General features: G+C 59.7%; 1 protein-coding gene across 1 annotated transcript in view; it reads right to left on the reverse strand.

Annotated features, from left to right (window-relative positions):
- Positions 1 to 3,904: 3,904 nt before the first annotated feature.
- The window catches only part of OLFM2 (olfactomedin 2), a 69,756-nt gene continuing 52,265 nt past the window's right edge, over positions 3,905 to 21,395 (reverse strand). Inside the window, exons 2-6 of the mRNA XM_058290241.1 lie at positions 13,970 to 14,119; positions 10,431 to 10,577; positions 10,127 to 10,346; positions 8,186 to 8,292; positions 3,905 to 5,039 (exon numbers count right to left, since the gene is read on the reverse strand). Coding sequence (XP_058146224.1) covers positions 4,362 to 5,039; positions 8,186 to 8,292; positions 10,127 to 10,346; positions 10,431 to 10,577; positions 13,970 to 14,119 — 1,302 coding nt within the window. The 3' untranslated portion in view covers positions 3,905 to 4,361. The remainder of the gene's footprint in view (positions 5,040 to 8,185; positions 8,293 to 10,126; positions 10,347 to 10,430; positions 10,578 to 13,969; positions 14,120 to 21,395) is intronic.

Genomic DNA, 21,395 nt, shown 5'->3' on the forward strand with positions numbered 1-21,395 from the left:
CGCTGCCGTCTGCTGTGTCGTTTTCTCCCCGGAGATGGGGTGGTGGCGGGCGGGGGGTCGTCCTCCCCTCGCGCCGGGTGCCCCGGCCTGCAGGCTGCCGTTTCCTCCCCCGCGAAGCCACCCCTGAGCCCCCGCAGGAGGCCGCAGGCTGGTTCAGGAGCACAGCGCGTCCGACGACGCCAGGGGGGGTGGGCATCTGCAGGGGGCCTCCGGGGCAGCCCCCTCCCCTACACATGGAGCCGGCCCCCCCCCCCCCCCCCCCCGCCTGCTTCCCTGCCACCACAGACGCCTCCCAGCTTGCTCCCGGGTCCGCCGGCCAGGCCCCCTCTGCAAGTGCAGTTACCATGGCAACGGGGTGCCCACCACCGAGTGTCTGCAAGAGCACATCTTCCCCAGCCATCGCCAGGGAGGGGGGACCCCTACCGTGTCGGGGGCGTGGGGGGAGGGGAGGGGGCTCAGGCACCATGTCGTGGAGGAGCAGAAGGGATTCCTTGAGGGATGGGGCGGGGCTACCTCGCTACCAGCCCTCTGTCTGTCCCCCAGACCTCTGCCAGGACAGGCGGCAGTGGGTGTGTGCCAGGGCCTGTGCTGGGGGCAGAGCCGGGGGCTGGGGGGGGTTCGGCCTGTTAATCTGGGGCCCAGACCAGGCGCCAGGGGTGACACAGGGCTCAGGGGCGCTGAGCAGCCCCGGGAAGCTGAGCCGCCAGTGGAGGCCGCGGTCTCCACCGCCTCTACACCATCGCCTCGTACACCATCACCTGCGCTGCGCGTCTGTCACTGGGAAGGTTCGATGGATTTCCCCTCCGCTCGGCGGGGTGGGCACAGCCACTGGAATGTTCTCCCACCACCCAGGGGAGCCTCGAGGCTGGCCCTGCAGCCTCAGTTGGGAGGGGGGTAGCTCCTCCCCTCCTGGCACCGTGGAGCCCCGAGGAAGGACCCGAAACCGGGGTGCAGGAGGGTGCGCAGTGCCGGTCCAGTAGGGGGTCTCCAGGAAGCAGGGCCTGTGCCCACGTCTCAGCACACGGGGGAGCGTGCATCCCCGAGACCCTGACGGGGAGGGCTGTAACGCGGCTTAGCGGCGCTCCCTGCCGCCGTGGGCCCCCAGCGCGGGACCCGGTGCCCGTGACCGCCGCCTCCGCCAGGGTCACTCGCGGGTGTTGCCTGCCCTCCGGGATGCTGGGAGGCCCACCAGGGAGCCACTGCCCCCTGCCCCGGCTGGGGAGGGCCGTCGGGCTCTTCGCCTTTCGCCGAACACTAAACAAAGTCGCAGTTGGAGAAACGTGCCCCAGAGCCCACCCTCTGTGGCGGTGGCTGCCTCCGCCTGCCCCGCACTCCCACCGGCCCTCTCCCGCCCGGGCTTTTAGGAGGTGGGTGCTGGCGTGGCCGCCCCGGTGTCCGCTCCCATCCCGGACTCCTTCCTCCCCAGCGGGCTGCCTTCCACCCGCCAGCACGCGGGTCCCAGCGGCCCCCGCTCCACCTGGGCGGCCCTGCCAGGGGCCGGGGTCGGCGTCCCCGCAGCGGCCAGGTACACGGCCGTGCCACGGGGACGGCCCAAGCCAGACACTCCCGCGGGCGCTCCTGGCCCTTGGCTGGGGCAGCTCCTGCAATCATCAGCCGCACCAGAAGCCGCGGGCCACGGGAGCACGGGGAGGGCCGGGGCCGGTGTCAGCGCGTACGCAGGAGTGAGGGCGGCAGCTGAGGCCACGTGCACCCCCCAGCACCCAGCGCCAGGCCCGCGCCCCTGAGAATGCGGACGTCCAGCTTTGTGGGTGTCCCAGACAAATCCGGTGGGAACTCAGCAGCCGCAACCCGACTCCGGGGAGAGTCCGGCCTCAGGCCGATGACCCACCCTTCCCGCATTGCCCCATCTTTTGGAGATTTGCCTCCAAATGAACCCAAACCTGGAGGGAGCGAGGGCAGGGGGCGCAGGCATCCGAGTACCCCAGCACTGTGCCTTTTTTTTTTTTTTTAAAGCAGGCACGGAGCAAAGTGCCTCTCCAGGTGCTAACCCAGGCATCGATTATTTTTTGCTGTCAACCTTGTTAATTTAAATGGGAATGAATTGCTCTTCCTGGAGATTTCTTTAAAAATTGGTTTTAAATGAGTGCATTAGGCAGCCACATGTATTATTCATCGGTTTCCTCTCCCGGTACGGCCTCCGTGTCCCGAGTTCCCGGAGATCCCAGCGCGCCGCGGAGATGATTTAATCAGGACAGTCATTCATTAGAGATGGGGGGACGTCCCCCCAGGGGTGGGGAGCCCTGCTCTTCAGCTTCTATTTGGCGGGACGGGGGTTGGGCCAGGGGGATCTTGTCGTGCCATTCCAGCCCTGGACTCCCCCCATGCCTTAGGGGAGCTTTGGGGGTCTGAGGACTCAGCCCGGCACCACCCCCCACGGCCTTCGTTCCTGGCTGCCAGCCACTGGCAGGGAAACCTCAGGTGCCTCCGCGGCCCCCCTCGCTTTCCACTTGCCCAGCCCCTGCTCATCCCCCACCCTCACAGGCCCCTCGGGGGCCCTGTCCCCCACCTCCCCTCCGTCCCCGGCCACCAGAGCGGGGCAAGCTTCCCCTCCTGCCCCCCCCCACCCCCGTATCCCCAAGGCTCCCTAGGAATGGCCCTTCTTCCTTCTCCAGTCTTCCTGTGCTCGGGTGGGGGCCCCCTTCCCACCCGGGCCCCTCCCAGGTAAACGGGTGCTGGGTGAGGGGTGGAGGCACGTTCAGCCGAAGGCACGAGAGGCACCCTTAGGTGCGACTCAAGTTACCTTGAAAAATGTGCAGTTCCTATCAGGGATGACGGAAGAGCGTTGGTGACTGCTGGCGGTGCCAGCAGCACAACGTCGCAAATGTGATTAACAGCACTGAATTATACACGCAAGTGGGGTTAAAAGGGCTGGACATTTTAGGATGTATCTGTTACTAGATAGAATCAAGATTTTTAAAGAAAACCCACGGAACTGCACAACACAGTGAACCCTAAGTTAAACCATGGGCTACAGTTAATAGTTCAATGCTAAAAATGTGCTTTCATCAATTGCAACAACTGTACCACACCAATGCAAGGTGTTAATAATAGTGGGGGGAAAGAAAAAGAACAAAAATAATTATTCTAATAGTATGGGATACGGGGAGCCTGTATTTTATGCATGCTTGTTCTGTAAACTTACAACTTCTCGAATAAAAAAAGAAAAAAGATTTTGAAATTACAAAGTAGGAGAGGGTAAAAAAGGAGAATATTCTACTGTGTGTGCCCCCCCTTTCCTCCCCCAAATTCTTAAAAGCAGTCTAGGGAAGCCGATGTGGCTCAAGCAGTCGGGCTCCTGTCTACCATATAGGAGTTCCAGGGTTCAATGCCCAGGGCCTCCAGGTGAGGGCAAGCTGGCCTGCGCGGAGTGCCGGACCACAAGGAGAGCTGGTGCAGCAAGATAACGCAACAAAAAGAAACAGAGGAGAGAGAATAAGAGATGGAGCAGACCAGGGAACTGAGGTGGTGCAAGAGATTGAGCACCTCTCTCCCACTCTGGAAGGTCCCAGGATCAGTTCCCAGAGCCACCTAATGAGAAGACATGCAGACACAGAAGAACACACAGTGAATGGACACAGCAGACAATGGAGGGAGGGGACATGACAAATAAATAAAAATCTTTAAAAAAAAAAACAAAAAAAAAACAGTCTAACTTTCCAAATCCCATTAAAAAGTTTCCGGCCTGCTCTGTGATGCACCCAAGAGAGTGGAAACCCAGGGACAGAGAATATTCACTTGAGGTCAGTTTTCATGGTTTGGATGAAATTCTCAGTTGTTCTCATCAACTTGCTTTTAAATAAATTGTTTTCGATCGAAACAGCTCCAGATTGGGTCTCCTCACCTGTCTTCCCTACTGGACACACAACACAGCAACAGAAGCATCAAATGTCAAAGGTCCCGTTTATTCCGGCCACCCTGAAAGAAAGACTGTAAATAAAAAAGAAACATATCCATGCACTCAACTCCTCGAGGGGGGTGGGAGGTGGGAGGGAGGGGGAGGGGGGAAGAAAGAGAAAGATAAGAGAACGCGGGGGGGGGGGCGTCAGATCAGTAAAAGGCAAGAGAGAGAGAGAGGTACGTCCATAAAAAGGCAGAAAGACAGGTGGAGTATCAAAAGCAGAGATCAATAAAGAAGAGACCAAAATGAGAAACGGCATCGATAGAAACAGGGACCTGGAGAATAAAAGCTCGGCCAAACGGCAGGGGGAGAACAAAGTACAGGAAGGAGCGAGAGAAAGAGAGAGAGGACACGACAGAGACGGGTCACTTCGCGGGACACGGGCAGAGCGGGCAGGGCCCCGGCAGTCCTTGGCGGCCCGAGCTTGGCGCTCCGGCAGCCCCTAGGGGTCCCCGGCGGTGCTGATGACGTGGAAGAGGGTGACGTTGTAGAGCACCTGGTGGCCGTTGTTCCAGGTGTAGAGGGCGCGCTCGCGGGGGTTGTAATCCAGCATGGAGATGTGGGAGTACTGGTTGTGGAAGGGCACGTCCGTGTACTCGTAGCTGGACGTGTTGGTGAAGTAGGCGAAGTAGACCTTGGCGCCGGCCAGGTGGGAGTTGGTGACGTAGAGGACGCCGCAGATCATGAAGGCCTCGCCCGCGCTGCGCTTGGGGTAGCCGGTGTCCCAGGACCTCAGGACCTCCAGGCTGTGCGGGTCGAGCCGGCTGACCACGATGTTGCCGGCGTTCTGGTTGGTGGTGTACACGGCCCAGAGCCCGCTCTCGTCCACCATGAAGTCCATGTCGGAGAAGCCGCCCCACGAGTAGGGGAAGGTGTTGTTGTAGCCGGCCCCGGGCAGGCTCCTCTGCACCAGCACGGAGCGCGAGCGGAAGTGGTACTTGACCACCACGTTGCTCTGGTACTTGTTGTAGAAGAGAGAGCCGTTGTACACCACGTGGCCCGTGCCCGCCCACGGCTGGGGCAGCAGGTGCTGGATGAAGTTCTGGCCCTTGACGAAGTCTCCCAGGCTGCGGAACTCCAGCACGCGCCGGCCCTTGTAGTAGCCGTCCATGTACCAGACCTGCGAGGGGAGGCCCGGTCACCGGGGCGGCCCCGGCCACCCCGGCTCCCCAGCAGCCCCTCGGGGCCCAACCACCATCTGGGATCGCGAGCCGCAAGGCGGTCCCTAACCAGCTGTGGGACTGGCGGTGACCAGTCACGGCCAGTCCCAACCCCCCGGGATGGGGTCATCTGGTCAATGAGGACCAGTGGTCTGAAAACAGACACTTAAGCACTCAACGCTCCATCCCTAAGGATCACGGGCAATCGTAGTCCCTGCAGACGTGCTGCACCCAGGAATTCACTGGCCACTGGTGAGTGGATAGCGGTCACAGGATGGCCACTGAGTGACAAGGGGTCCCTCAAATTCACTGCCCATGGGCACCCCCTATAACCATGAGGCGATCAGACATGTCCTCATCATCTTCTCCATCACCATCCTCATCGAGTCAATCAGCACTGGTGAGTGCCCTTCCTGGCATCGGTTACTGGCTAACCTGCTTCAATGCTGATATTTCCATGACCATTTCAACCATAAGGAAATGGAGGTACAGACTCATTCAGGGACTTGCCCAAGGTTTCAGCTTAGAGGAACGGGATGCAAATCCAAGTCGGACTCAAAAACCCAGTTAACCGCTCGGTTGAACCCCGTTCCTCATCATCTCTGGGAGGCTGTTGATCACGGTGGGATGGTGGCAAGTTACTACCTCTAATCTGTGACACTCAGGGACCGATGCCCGTCACTGTTGCTGGATGACCACTGGGCAGTGAATGGTTCCTGTGGTCATCACAGGTGATGGGCAGTCACCATGGAGGCTTCCAGAAGTAAAGGCACTGAGCGGTGCAGGAGCAGTCCCAGTCCTTTGGAAGGCACTGGTCAGTGGGTAGTTACTTAGAATTCAGCGGCCACTGCTCAGTAGAACTCAAGAACCATTACTCTCTATAAAGTCCCTGGACATCAACAGACTTTGGGATGTTGGGTTCTTGGTCACTAGAGAGTCGAGTGCAGGTCAAAGGGCACCGGGGCTCCCAGAGGATGGTCACTGGGGCTGAGTCCCCGGGCAGCTGGGGGCAGTGTCCCTCCGGGCTCTGAGTTCCGGGCAGCTGGGGGCAGTGTCCCTCCAGGCTCTGAGTCCCCGGCCGCTGGGGGCAGTGTCCCTCCGGGCTCTGAGTCCCCGGGCAGCTGGGGGCAGTGTCCCTCCCGGGCTCTGAGTCCTGGGCAGCTGGGGGCAGTGTCCCTCCAGGCTCTGAGTCCCGGGCAGCTGGGGGCAGTGTCCCTCCGGGCTCTGAGTCCCGGGCAGCTGGGGGCAGTGTCCCTCCGGGCTCTGAGTCCCGGGCAGCTGGGGGCAGTGTCCCTCCGGGCTCTTAGTCCCGGGCAGCTGGGGGCAGTGTCCCTCCAGGCTCTGAGTCCCCGGCCGCTGGGGGCAGTGTCCCTCCGGGCTCTGAGTCCCGGGCAGCTGGGGGCAGTGTCCCTCCGGGCTCTGAGTCCCGGGCAGCTGGGGGCAGTGTCCCTCCGGGCTCTGAGTCCCGGGCAGCTGGGGGCAGTGTCCCTCCGGGCTCTGAGTCCCGGGCAGCTGGGGGCAGTGTCCCTCCGGGCTCTGAGTCCCGGGCAGCTGGGGGCAGTGTCCCTCCGGGCTCTGAGTCCCCGGGCAGCTGGGGGCAGTGTCCCTCCCGGGCTCTGAGTCCCGGGCAGCTGGGGGCAGTGTCCCTCCTGGGCTCTGAGTCCCGGGCAGCTGGGGGCAGTGTCCCTCCAGGCTCTGAGTCCCGGGCAGCTGGGGGCAGTGTCCCTCCAGGCTCTGAGTCCCGGGCAGCTGGGGGCAGTGTCCCTCCAGGCTCTGAGTCCCCGGGCAGCTGAGGGCAGTGTCCCTCCCGGGCTCTGAGTCCTGGGCAGCTGGGGGCAGTGTCCCTCCAGGCTCTGAGTCCCCGGGCAGCTGGGGGTAGTGTCCCTCCGGGCTCTGAGTCCCCGGCAGCTGGGGGCAGTGTCCCTCCCGGGCTCTGAGTCCCCGGCAGCTGGGGGTAGTGTCCCTCCAGGCTCTGAGTCCCCGGGCAGCTGGGGGTAGTGTCCCTCCGGGCTCTGAGTCCCCGGGCAGCTGGGGGCAGTGTCCCTCCGGGCTCTGAGTCCTGGGCAGCTGGGGGCAGTGTCCCTCCAGGCTCTGAGTCCCCGGGCAGCTGGGGGTAGTGTCCCTCCGGGCTCTGAGTCCCCGGGCAGCTGGGGGCAGTGTCCCTCCAGGCTCTGAGTCCTGGGCAGCTGGGGGCAGTGTCCCTCCGGGCTCTGAGTCCCGGGCAGCTGGGGGCAGTGTCCCTCCCGGGCTCTGAGTCCCGGGCAGCTGGGGGCAGTGTCCCTCCGGGCTCTGAGTCCCGGGCAGCTGGGGGCAGTGTCCCTCCAGGCTCTGAGTCCCGGGCAGCTGGGGGCAGTGTCCCTCCGGGCTCTGAGTCCCCAGGCAGCTGGGGGCAGTGTCCCTCCAGGCTCTGAGTCCCGGGCAGCTGGGGGCAGTGTCCCTCCAGGCTCTGAGTCTCGGGCAGCTGGGGGCAGTGCCCCTCCAGGCTCTGAGTCCCGGGCAGCTGGGGGCAGTGTCCCTCCAGGCTCTGAGTCCCGGGCAGCTGGGGGCAGTGTCCCTCCAGGTTCTGAGTCCCGGGCAGCTGGGGGCAGTGTCCCTCCCGGGCTCTGAGTCCCGGGCAGCTGGGGGCAGTGTCCCTCCGGGCTCTGAGTCCCCGGGCAGCTGGGGCAGTGTCCCTCCGGGCTCTGAGTCCCCGGGCAGCTGGGGGCAGTGTCCCTCCGGGCTCTGAGTCCCCGGGCAGCTGGGGGCAGTGTCCCTCCGGGCTCTGAGTCCTGGGCAGCTGGGGGCAGTGTCCCTCCAGGCTCTGAGTCCTGGGCAGCTGGGGGCAGTGTCCCTCCAGGCTCTGAGTCCCCGGGCAGCTGGGGGCAGTGTCCCTCCAGGCTCTGAGTCCCCGGGCAGCTGGGGGCAGTGTCCCTCCAGGCTCTGAGTCCCCGGGCAGCTGGGGGCAGTGTCCCTCCAGGCTCTGAGTCCCCGGGCAGCTGGGGGTAGTGTCCCTCCGGGCTCTGAGTCCTGGGCAGCTGGGGGCAGTGTCCCTCCAGGCTCTGAGTCCCCGGCCGCTGGGGGCAGTGTCCCTCCCGGGTGCTGACCCCTGAGGCTGGCAGTCACTCACCCGGCTGTCCGCACTGGGGGCCATCGTGTCGGTCATCCAGGAGCCGAAGCGGGACCCCATAGCCCGGACGGTGATGGGGTTACTGACCCCCGTCAGCTTCCCGCAGCCTGGGGGGCAGAACGGGGCGGGGCGGGCATGAGGGTGGGGGCCGGGAAGAGCCCAGGGGCAGCCAGGCAAGGGTGAGGCGCGAGTCCAGGGAGGGGAAGCTGGGGCGTGGGTGAGGCAGGACCCCAACGTCCGTCCTGCTCCGGAGTCAGGCTGGGGACGGGCTAAGTCAAGGGTCAGAGCCAGTTCCAGGTCGGGGCCCAGGCTCGGCCTGGGGCAGGGGGACCAAGGGTCAAGGTCGAGGCGGTGGACATGGCCCAGTGGATAGAGCCTCCGCCTACCACATGGGAGATCTGCGGTTCAAACCCCGGGCCTCCTTGACCCGTGTGGAGCTGGCCCATGCGCAGTGCTGATGCGCGCAAGGAGTGCCCTGCCACGCAGGGGTGTCCCCGCATAGGGGAGCCCCACGCGCAAGGAGTGCGCCCTGTAAGGAGAGCCGCCCAGCGCGAAAGAAAGTGCAGCCTGCACAGGAATGGCGCCACACACACGGAGAGCTGACACAACAAGATGACGCAACAGAAAGAGACAGATTCCCGTGCCGCTGACAACAGAAGTGGACAAAGAAGATGACACAGCAAAAGAGACACAGAGAACAGACAACCGAGGTGGGAGGGAGAAATAAATAAATAAATATTTTTTTTAAAAAAAAAGATCTCAGGTGATGAAGGCACAATGCAAAAAAAAAAAAAAAAGAAAGGGTGAAGGTCGAGAGGCCCAAATGGCACCCGGGCTCTACGCACTCGGACGCCGCCGGGAGGTCCGGGGCGGGGCCTACCCAGCTTCTGGGCTCAGGCTCGGCTTGGGGCGGGGGACCAGGGGTCAAGGTCAGGAGCACGCGCGGGCGGTGGGCAGGAGGACGGAGAGGGGCCTACCCAGCTTCTGCGCGCAGGCTCTGCTTCGGGCAGGGGGAGCAGGGGTCAAGGTCGGGAGGTCAGGGGCGCAGCCTACCCAGCTTCTGGGCGCAGGCTCGGCTTTGGGCGGGGGTGGGGGGGTGGAGTAGGGGTCAAAGTCGGGAGCACGCGGATGGGAGGGGGGGGCCTACCCAGCTTCTGGGCGCAGGCTCGGCTTGGGGCGGGGGGACCAGGGGTCAAGGTCAGGAGGTCTGGGGCGCAGCCTACCCAGCTTCTGGGCGCAGGCTCGGCTTCGGTGGGGGGACCAGGGGTGAGGGTCGGGGGTCGGGGCGGGGCCTACCCAGCTTCTGGGCGCAGGCTCGGCTTGGGGCGGGGGGACCAGGGGTCAAGGTCGGGACATCGGGGCGCAGCCTACCCAGCTTCTGGGCGCAGGCTCGGCTTTGGGCGGGGGTGGGGGGTGGAGCAGGGGTCAAGGTCGGGAGCACGCGGTGGGCGGGAGGACGGGGCGCAGCCTACCCAGCTTCTGGGCGCAGGCTCGGCTTGGGGCGGGGGGACCAGGGGTCAAGGTCAGGAGGTCTGGGGCGCAGCCTACCCAGCTTCTGGGCGCAGGCTCGGCTTCGGTGGGGGGACCAGGGGTGAGGGTCGGGGGTCGGGGCGGGGCCTACCCAGCTTCTGCGCGCAGGCTCTGCTTCGGGCAGGGGGAGCAGGGGTCAAGGTCGGGAGGTCAGGGGCGCAGCCTACCCAGCTTCTGGGCGCAGGCTCGGCTTTGGGCGGGGGTGGGGGGGTGGAGTAGGGGTCAAAGTCGGGAGCACGCGGATGGGAGGGGGGAGGCCTACCCAGCTTCTGGGCGCAGGCTCGGCTTGGGGCGGGGGGACCAGGGGTCAAGGTCAGGAGGTCTGGGGCGCAGCCTACCCAGCTTCTGGGCGCAGGCTCGGCTTCGGTGGGGGGACCAGGGGTGAGGGTCGGGGGTCGGGGCGGGGCCTACCCAGCTTCTGCGCGCAGGCGTGCAGCCGCGCCTCCAGGGCCGCCACGCGGCGCTGCAGGTCGTCGTAGCCGTAGGCGCCCAGCTCCTCCTGGATGGCGGCCAGGCTGCCCGACAGGTTGCGCACGTCCTCGCGCAGCCGGCCCACGGTGCGCGTGTCCGCCCGGTACTGCTCCAGCACCGAGCCGAGGGGCAGCAGCTCCGCCATCCTGTCCTTCAGCTCCTGCGGGGGACGGCCGCGTCACCAGACACCCCCACCCCCACCCCGCCCGGACCCGGGCGCCCCCGGACCTCCGCCCCCAGCCACCTGGAAGCTCCTGGCCGAGAGCGCCCCGTCGGCCACGCGCAGCCGCGTGTCCAGGCCGCGCACGAGCGCCTCCATGCCGCGCACGTACTGCAGGTCGCGGTAGGTCCGCAGCTCCAGCACCTCCATGGACTGCGAGACGTTCTGCACCTGGGGACGGGGGCGCTGGGGAGACCGAGGCCCTGCCCGCGCGCCCCTGGAGCCGCCCCCCACCAGGCCTGGGGGGGGCAACGCCCACCAGCAGGCCACCCGCCTCCTGCCCCAAAGTCCCAACGACACCCACCAGGCCTGGGGGTGCGGACGCCTGGGCCCATGCCCACCGCCAGGCCGCCCGTCTCCTCCCCCAGTGTCCCAACGACACCCACCAGGCCTGGGGGGGGGGGGCAACGCCCACTGCCAGGTCGCCCCTCTCCTGCCCCAGTGTCCCAACGACACCCACCAGGCCTCGGGGGCCTGGATGCCTGGCCCAATGCCCAACTCCAGGCCACCCCGTCTCCTGCCCCAACGTCCCAACAACACCCACCGTACCTCGGGGGTGCGGGGCACCTGGGCCAATGCCCACCGCCAGGCCGCCCGTCTCCTCCCCCAATGTCCCAACGACACCCACCAGGCCTGGGGGGCCGGGCACCTGGGCCCACGCCCACCGCCAGGCCGCCCCCAACGTGCGCACAACACTCCATCTACCCGCACGGCCCCTTCCTCCACCCTCCTCCCCGCAGCCAGAGGGCCTCCTCCAAAAGAGAACGTCCCGTCGCCCCCCCACCCCAGCCTCACGGTGGAGGGCAGGTCCGGCAGGGTCCGGGCTTGCCCCCTCACTTCCTCCCTGAACCCCCACGGCTCCAGCCAGCGGCCCTCCTCTGCGCTCACAGACTCGAAGCTGCTCCCTGCTCAGGGCCCTCGCACCTGCTGATCCCTCTCCCTGGAACGCCGTTCCCTTCGGCTGGTTCCAGCTCGTCCTTGGGGGCTCGGCCTCCTCGGGGAGACCCTTCCTGTCCACACTGGAGCCGCGGCTCCCTCACTCTCCCCCTCCCTGGCCATCTCCTTCACAGCAGTAACAGCTGTGTGGAGTGACCTTACTCCTTGGCTCCCTTAGGTGGGGCACTTGGGGGCACCCTCAGATCTCTCGCACCCCGGAGAATCCCAGGGCCCAGCACTGGCACAGAGTAGCTGCTCCAGAAATACTCTTTGTTTTTGTTGTTGTTAAAAGATCTATTTTATTTCTTTTTCTCCCCGTCCCCCCGTTGTCTGCTCTGTGTCCATTTGCTGTGTGTTCTGCTGTGTCCACTTGCATTATTTGGCAGCAATGGGAATCTGTGTCTCTTTTTGTTGCGTCATCTTGCTGTATCAGCTCTCCGTGTGTGCAGCGCCATTCCTGGGCAGGCTGCACTTTCTTTCGCCCTGGGTGGCTCTCCTTATGGGGTGCACTCCTTGCATGTGGGGCTCCCCTACATGGGGGACACCCCTGCGTGGCAGGGCACTCCTTGCGCACATCAGCACTGCGCATGGGCCAGCTCCACACGGGTCAAGGAGGCCCGGGGTTTGAACCGTGGACCTCCCATGTGGTAGACGGACGCTCCATCAGTTGAGCCACGTCTGCTTCCCCATAAATACTCTTTGAATGAATGAACTGAAATCCCCTCATCCCTTCCCGACGCAGCCCGGGGTCTCCCTGGCTACCACTTCTGCCTGGCCAAGGCCAGCTCGGTCAAGGACACCACTGAAAGGCACCAACTCCCGCATGGCTTTTGGGGGGTCCCGACAGCCTGCCACTCGCCCTGGATGCCACGAAGCCTCCTCCTTCTAGCCACCGCCAACAAGCAGGGCACACCGCGCGGGCGTCCCGCTCTTGGGGAAAGCGGGTCCGGTGCTGTGGGCACGGGCAGGGTCCTGGGGGGTTAACGGCGCCCACAAAAGCCTCTCCTCTCTGCGGAGCCTCTGCTTCCTGCTCCACAGGGCGAAGGAGGAAGGCTGACGCTGCCTTCTCCCACCCACGCCAGAGCCGACCACTGGGCATTTCACCTGGGCAGTGGCAACATACAGCAGACAACCCGTGCAGGGTACCGAGGCATCCTCAGGAAGGGACTGAACAGGGAACCTTTTCTATCCATCGTAAGAGGGGAAAGGAATCCCCATAACACGGGGGTGTGGGGTGGGGAGTGGGGTATATGGGAACCCCTTATGTTTTTTAATGTAATGGTTTGTGTGATCTATCAACTGTAAAAAAAGATAATTAATAAAAGCCTCTTGAGGGGAAGTGGATTTGGCTCAACGGATAGAGCATCCACCTACATATGGAAGGTCCAGGGTTCAAACCCAGGGCCTCCTGACCCATGTGCTGAGCCGGCCCACATGCAGTGCTTCCGCGTGCAAGGAGTGCCGGGCCACTCAGGGGTGTCCCCCGCACAAGGAGTGCAGCCCCACGCAGGAGAGCAGAACGCCCAGGAGTGGTGCCACACACACGGAGAGCTGATGCAGCAAGATGACGCAACAAAAAGAGACACAGAGAAGAGACAGGACGAGACACAGCAAACTAGAGGACTGAGGTGGTGCAAGAGAATGATTGCCTCTCTCCCCACTCCGGAAGGTCCCAGGATGGGTTCCCGGAGCCACCTAGTGAGAAGACAAGCAGACACGGAAGAACACACAGCGAGCAGACGCAGAGAGCAGACAACTGCGGGGGAGGGGGGAGAAATAAGAAAAAAATTTTTTTTAATTTTTAAAAAAAGCCTCTTGGTTCCTTACCCCCTGTAGCAGTTTGATATGGTTATGAATTCCAAAAATAGATATTGGATTCTGTTTGTAATGTGGTCTGTGCCTGGGCGTGAAGTTATGATGAGGGCTTTGATTGGGCCACGTCGTTAGAGGGCTGAGTCCCTGCCCTTTTGTGGGTGGGGACTCACAGATAAAAGGCAAGGGACAGAGCGGAGGGTTTTTGATGTTGGAGTTCGATGCCGGAGCCCTGGGAAGCAAGCTCACAAAGAAAAGAGAAGGCAGCCCCAAGAAGAGAGAAACCTTGAGCCCAGGAACAAGCCAGCCCCAGGAACGTAGGAACCCAGGAAGCCTGAACCCTGGCAGACGTCGGCAGCCACTTTTCTCCAACACGTGAAAATAGCCTTTGGGGAGGGAAGTAACTTATGCTTTATGGCCTGGTATCTGTAAGCTCCTACCCCAAATAAATATCCTTCATAAAAACCAACCCGTTTCTGGTATTTTGCAGCAGCACCCCTTGGGCTGGCTAATACACCCCCAAAAGGACACAGAATGCCTTCATAAGCGGGTGGGGGGGGGGAGCTCCAGGGACCAATGAGGCCAGAGTCTGCACCCAAGAGCCTCAGCTGTCGCCCCTTCCTCCCCGCCCCCACTCTGCCCGCAGCTTCTGCGCCAACACAACGTTGAACAGCTTTTGAAGGAATTGTCTTCCTGGAAGGGGCAGTGGCAGGTTCTCGACCTGCTGTGAAGGACCCACGCAGCCAGCGGTGGGCAGGGGGGCGAAACGGGAGGCTCCGGCCGCCTCCCCCGCGGCCCCCCGAGGGGGCCCTTACCTTCTCCATCAGCTGCCGCAGCTCCCGGCTGCGCCCATCGCGGGAGCAGGTGCTCTGGGCGGGGATCACGGCCGTGCAGATGCATTTCCCGTCAGGCGCCTGGGCGGACGTGTACAGCTGCCACCCCTCCTCCGGGCTCTGGAAGAGGGTCTGTGGGGGGAGGTCAGGGTCAGAGAGCGGGAACCCAATGGGGTGGGGGTGACCCGCCGGGCGTCGACCCACCTGGGGAGATTGGGGTCCGGGGAAACGGCAGGTGCCCTTTGCCACATCCCTGAAATGTGCTGGGTGTGTGAGCCTGTGGGCTCAATTCTGCTCCAAGGGGGTTGTTGGGGAACGAATCGTGTGTGTCCCCCCAAAAAACGAAACCACGTTCAAGTCTCCATCCCCATTCCTGCCCATTCGTAAATAGTAACTTTGAATATAAGGTGAGTCGGGGCCTACAGGACCTTGGAAGATGCTATTTAGGGGTGACCCCATGGACTCAGGGTGTGCCTGAAGCCGTAAGACTCACAGCCGTATAAAGAGAGGAAATGTGGACACAGAGCTGCCAGAAGTCAGAGAAAGACACAGGAAGAAAGAAAAAAAAGACACAGGAGGAGACCAAGTGTATCCCTGGAGTGCTACCAACCCCGGGAGAAAGCCTGGCCCTGCCTTTGATTTCTGGGCTTCTGGCCTTCAAAATCAGGAGACTATGATACTTATAGTTTTGAGCCAGCCCATTGTGTGGTATTTGTCATAGGCGCTCTGGCAAACTCATACAGAGGTCCCTTCTTCAGACGACCGAGGTGCAGAAGGGCCGAAGAACACGGCAGGGAAGTGACGGAGAGAACTTAAATTCACACTCACTCTTCCTGTCCGGGGAACTGGGGATTCGAGCAGTTCCGCAAGACAGGAATTATTATCTCGTACACATTCGCACACACATGGCTACCATTAAAAAACAAACCCGGGAAGCAGACTTGGCCCAGTGGTTAGGGCGTCCGTCTACCACATGGAAGGTCCAAGATTCAAACCCCGGGCCTCCTTGAACCCTGTGGAGCTGGCCCACGCGCAGTGCTGATGCGCGCAAGGAGTGCCCTGCCACGCAGGGGTGTCCCCCGCGTAGGGGAGCCCCACGTGCAAGGAGTGCGCCCCGCAAGGAGAGCCGCCCAGCGCGAAAGAAAGTGCAGCCTGCCCAGGAATGGCGCCGCCCACACGGAGAGCTGATGCAGCAAGATGACACAACAAAAAGAGACACAGATTCCCATGCCGCTGACAACAACAGAAGCGGACAAAGAAGATGCAGCAAATAGACACAGAGAACAGACAACTGGGGTGAGGGGGAGAAGGGGAGAGAAATAAATAAATAAAATAAATCTTAAAAAAAAAAAAAGAAGGAAAAGAGAGGTAAAGAAAACATAAACCAGTTGCTGCCCTACGAGTGAGTGGTAAAGACCGACATCAAACACATCATCCCACCGATACGTCTAGAAACACATGCCACAGCGGGTGCTACAGAGAACACGCGGGGAGTAATTCATGGGGTCTTTGCTAGGCTGGGGGTCTCTGAGGAGGTGCCCTAGGAAGGGGTATTTGAGCTGAAAAAAAATCTTTTTAGTGTTTTTTTGTTTTGCTTTCGGATGTCCTGGGAATTGGACCCACAACCTCATCTATGCAAAGCACAACCACTGAGCCACAGCCACGCTCCCCGAGCTGAATTTGAGGGATGAGTGAGTCGGGGAAAGGAGATGTCTTTGGTGCTCAAAATTCTGATGAATATCTGGAAGGATTAGAGAAATCCTCTTTCGAAGGCTTTGACTCAAAAAGCAAGTTCAGAGACAGAAAGTAGGTGAGGTTACCAAGGGCAGGAGGAGAGCGGAAGGTACTGCTGAAAGGAGTGGGGAATGGATGTAGCTCAAGTGGTTGAGCACCTGCCTCCCTGGTTTGATTTCCACCCCCTCTCACCTCTGAAAACAAAACAAATGAAAAAACGAACTTAGGGGAGCGTATGTGGATTGTAAGTTGAGCGCCAGCTTCCTACATATGAGGTCCCAGGTTCAGTCCCCGGCCCCGGCATCTCAAAAAGAACAACAGAGTTTCCATTTGGGGTATTGAAAAGGTTTTGTTTGGTTGGTATTTTTTTTAAGCTTTCTTTATCCCCCCACCCTCACCCCATTCCCCCATTGTCTGCTCTCTGTGTCCCTTTGCTGTGTGTTCTTCTGCGTCTGCTGGTATTCTCATTAGGCGGCTCTGGGAACCGACCCTGAGACCTTCCGGAGTGGGAGAGAGGCAATTATTCTCTTGCGCCGCCTCAGTTCCCTGTTCTGTTACATCTTCTTATTGTCTCTCCTCTGTGTCTCTTGCTGTGTCATCTTGCTGTGCCAGCTCTCAGTGTCAGCCGGCACTCCTGTGCAGGGCGGCACTCCGCGTGGGCCAGCTCACCATGCAGGCCAGCTCGCCACGTGGGCCAGCTCGCCCTCACCAGGAGGCCCTGGGCATCGAACCCTGGACCTCCTGTATGATAGACGGGAGCCCGACTGCTTGAGCCACATCCGTTTCTCTTGAAAATGTTTTGGAAATGGGTGGTGGTGACGGTAGCACAACATTGTGATTAATGCCATGGAATTGTACATGCAAAAATGGTGAAAATGGCAAATTTTATGTTTTACATGTTACCCTAATAAAATAAAAAATAAATACAGCATTGAATTCCTCACCAGACAAAGTGTCCTGGGCCCCCAAAATATAGTAGAGTTAGTCACAGATGCCAATCTTTTTATTATAATTTTTTTTTATTAGAGAAGTTGTGGTTTTAACAGAACAATCATATATAAAATACGGGATTCCCATATACCACCAACATCTTGCATTGGTGTGGAGCTTTTGTTACAATTAACGAGAGCACTTTTTTATAATTGTCCTTTTTTTTCAACGGTAGTAGCCATCATTTATTAAAAGATGCTTTATTCTAGGCATTGTGTGAAGCAATTTGCAAAACACCCAACACATGGGAAGCAGATGTGGCTCAACCGATAGGGCATCTGCCTACCACATGGGAGGTCCAGGGTTCAAACCCCGGGCCTCCTTGACCCGTGTGGAGCTGGCCCACGCGCAGAGCTGATGCACACAAGGAGTGCCGCGCCACGCAGGGGTGTCCCCTGCGTAGGGGAGCCCCACGCGCAAGGAGTGCGCCCTGTAAGGACAGCCACCCAGTGCGAAACAAAGTTCAGCCTGCCCAGGAATGGCGCCGCACACACGGAGAGCTGACACAACAAGATGACGCAATAAAAAGAAACGCAGTTTTCCAGTATGGCTGGATAATGCAAGCGAACGCAGCAGAATGCACAGTGAATGGACAGAGAGAGCAGACAACGGGGGGAAAGGGAGAGAAATAAATAAAATAAATCTTTTTTTAAAAAAGAGAGAGACAGACATTCCTGGTGCCACCTGACAAGAATGCAAGTGGACACAGAAGAACACACAGTGAATGGACACAGAGAGCAGACAATGGGGGGCGGGGGGGGAGGGAAGGGGAGACAAATAAATAAAAAATAAGTCTTTAAATAAATAAATAAAATAAATAAATAATAAGATAGGTGAATTTAAAAATAAATAAATAAATAAAACACCCAGCACACAGGCACGTGAAACCTGTCCTATTTATTAGTATTATTATTTTAATTAGAGAAGTTGTAGGTTTACAGAAAAATCATGTAAAAAAATACAGCGTTTCATATACTCCCCTATTGTTGGCACTCGGCATTAGTGGGGCAACAGGTCCCAATCTTTTTGTTTTTGGCAGGGCTAGATGATGGTCTCATTTGCTCAGCAGCTATTTATTAAGCACCTACTGTGTGCGGGCTCTATTCTGGATGCGGAAAACACAGCAACGAACAAAACCGACAAAAATCCCCATCCTCTAGGAGCTGACATTGAAGCGGAGGGCAAGAGAAATCAACGGCTGCATAAACCATGAAGGATTTTAGAGGGGGATGAGGGCCTTGGAGAAAAGTAATGCAGGTGGGAAGCGGCTGTGGCTCCATCAGTTGGGCTCCCGTCTACCACAGGGGAGGCCCTGGGTTCGAGTCCCGGGGCCTTCTTGTGAAGGCGGGCTCACCTGCATGCTTCAGAGAGCTGACGCAGCAAGGTGATGCAACAAAAAGGGAGACAAGCAAAAACACAGAAGAGCACGCAGCGAACGGACCCAGAGAGCAGACAGCACGCAAGCTGCAAGGGGCAGGGGGGAATAAAGAAAAACAAGTAATGCAGGGAAGAAAAGATGGGGGACGCTGGGGTCGGGAGGGGAGAGGTGGCTGGGGGTTACAATTTTAGGGTGACGTGGGAAGGCCTTTCTGAGAAGGTGTTATTTGATTTTTTTTTAATTTTTATTTTATTTCTCTTCCCCTCCCCCACCCTGTTGTCTGTTCTCTGTGTCTATTTGCTGCATGTTCTTCTTTGTCCGCTTCTGTTGTTGTCAGCGGCACGGGAATCTGTGTTTCTCTTTGTTGCGTCATCTTGTTGTGTCAGCTCTCCGTGTGGGCGGCGCCATTCCTGGGCAGGCTGCACTTTCTTTCGTGCTGGGCGGCTCTCCTTACGGGGCGCACTCCTTGCGCGTGGGGCTCCCCTATGCGGGGGACACCCCTGCGTGGCAGGGCACTCCTTGCGCGCATCAGCACTGCGCATGGGCCAGCTGCACACGGGTCAAGGAGGCCCGGGGTTTGAACCCTGGACCACCCATGTGGTAGGCGGACGCCCTAACCACTGGGCCAAGTCCGCTTCCCGGTGTTATTTGAATAAAAACCTGAAAGGGGTGTGTGTGGGGGGGGTATATGGGAAGCTCTTATACTTTTTGAATGTAACATTAAAAAAAATAAAGAGATGGTAGAACCAAAAGAAAAAAGACATAAACAAAGAAAAATGAAAGGCTGAAAGAATTGCTGCTGAAGCAAAGTATTAAGCATTTATAGAACATTTTTGAGTCTTAGAAATAAGTCATTTGTTATAAAGTTGACTTCTTTGTTAATGAATTTTCCTATAAGGGACCCTTCAGTGTTGATTTTAAGTCTTTAACTGCTAAGCACATTTTACAATCATTCTTATTATTGATACTGCAAATTGCTAGATAAAACCCTTTATGTGACACATTTTTTGCATTATAAAAAAAAAAAAACCTGAAGGGAGGGAGGGAAGAGCCATGCAGATATCTGAGGAAGGGGGTACCCGGCTGAGAGTACTAGGAAGGCGAGTGCAAAGGCCCTGAGGCAGGGGCTCGCCTGGTGTGTCTGGGAAACGCGAAGGAGGCCCCCGTGCAGCTGGAGCGGAGTGAGCGAGGGGGACGGTGGAGGAGGACGACGATAAGGAGGTGCTGGGGGCTGTGGACTTGGGAGGACCCTGGCGGGAAGAGGGAGCGGGCTGCGAGCCGGGAAGGGGGCTCCTCGGGGCTGCTGCGGGGAGATGTGAGGGGGGCTGAGAGCCAGGAGCCCAGCACAGCGGCTGCTCTTCTGGTCCAGGCAAGGGGAGATGGGTGGTGGGCAGAGCCGTGGGGAGGAGGAAGACTTGGGGCCCTGGGGGTGGGAGAAATGCTGATAAAAGCCGTGAGACAGAGCAGCGGGCCACCTGCTCATTAGCACAGCACAGTGGAGCTGGGCTGTGGCAGAGACAAACCCGACCGCGAGGCAGGAGCCACTCGGGGGACTCCAGCTGTGAGCCCACCTCTTTCTCTCCCACTCCGCAGTCTTTTTTTTTTTTTAAGCCTATTGAAATGGGAGTGTGCGAGGTGATTGTACAAAGGAGCTTGATTCCTCCTGTAATTTATGAGAAAAATCAACCATTCACCAGCTTCACCCGAAGCTCTTGCGGCTAGTCCTCCTGTGGCCCCTCGGGCATCCTTCCTAAATTGGGGGAATCCGCTGTCCCCGGAGGCACCGGTGATTCCCCTCCCTGCCTCCCTTGCACCCAGTCTCATCACAGGAGCACCTAAAATTCTCCCCCCCGCCGCCAGGGAGGTTTTCCCTGGTGGCCAGAGGTGACTTTGGCCTTTGAGGGCGACGGGAAGGACCGCCTAGCGGTTCCCAGAAGCTGGCAGTATACAGCAGCCCGCTCAGCTCTCCCGTGGGATGATTCGGATGGGCGTGGCCCGTGCGTTCTCCCGCAGGCGCCCCATGGGGGCTGGGCTGCAGGGGCCCACAGTGACCCCCTGCTCATCGTCTCTCCCTGGGTGGTGGTTTGCCCATGCCCCAGAGAAGCATGTGCGTCAATCTAATCCACGGCAGTGAGTGTAAACCCCCCCGTGGGTAGGGTCTTTAGATGCGGCGACTTCAGTTAAGGTGTGACGCGGCTCATTCAGAAGGGGACTTAATCCCACCGAAGCAGGCTCGTAAGACAGGAAATCAACAGACGGAGCTGGAACCTGGCAGAGAGTCACGTGGACGTCAGTGGCTGCGGGAGGACCCCCGCCCCCAGGATTCTGCCACCCAGAACAAAGACTTCTTCTGGGGGCAAGGAAAAGCCCCGGGTGTTCCCTAGGGACTCTATCATTGGGCCCACAAGGGGGATTGATGGGGGGTGATCAATCAAAACACCAACAGCTTGGAACCCCTCCCCTGCCATTACCAAAGGGGTAGAATCATTAACCTTTCAAAAAGCCAGGCACAGGCCTGAACGCTCTCTCTCGCCTGTGGGCCCCTGTCCTGCCCTCTGGGCGCCGCTCTCGCCATTTTTCCTCTGCCCCGTGGCCACGCAAGTAAACCTGGGCATTGATAACCTATCATGGGGAACTGCAGTCTATAATCCAGCCCTCTTTATCCCTTGTCAGCCTCTTCCTCTCTCCCTGGGACCTCTGATCTGTTCTTTTCTCCCATTTCTCTTTCTTCCTGCCTGAATAAATTACTGGCCTCATTCACCCGACATGCTCTTGAAATTCATTCCTGCAGCAAGAACCTAGAATCCGATGACACTATTACTGATGCCCTTTACAAAGAGAATGAATATGGAGAAAGAGATAGCCAAGGAAGCAAGAAACCGAAAAGCAATGAAACGCAGGAGAAGGGTGAGACCAGAAGACGCGTTGCCGTGTCGCGGAACCAGGAACCCGGCAGCCCGTGGTGGGAAGAAGGCGTCTCACCCCTGATGATAACGTTGATAAGACGTGTTCTCAGCCTCCAGCCATGAGCTAACACATTCCCACTGGGCAGCGGCTGTGGCTCGAGCCATTGAGCTCCCACTTACCATATGATGGACCCGGGTTCGATCCCGGGACCTCCTGGTGAAAAATAAAAAAGAGGGACGCGGACGTGGCTCAACCGATAGGGCGTCCGCCTACCACATGGGAGGTCCAGGGTTCAAACCCCGGGCCTCCTTGACCCCTGTGGAGCTGGCCCATGTGCAGTGCTGATGTGCGCAAGGAGTGCCCTGCCACGCAGGGGTGTCCCCCGCGTAGGGGAGCCCC

This window comes from Dasypus novemcinctus, chromosome 30 (assembly GCF_030445035.2).
Source record: "Dasypus novemcinctus isolate mDasNov1 chromosome 30, mDasNov1.1.hap2, whole genome shotgun sequence".
In the NCBI taxonomy this organism is placed as follows: domain Eukaryota; kingdom Metazoa; phylum Chordata; class Mammalia; order Cingulata; family Dasypodidae; genus Dasypus; species Dasypus novemcinctus.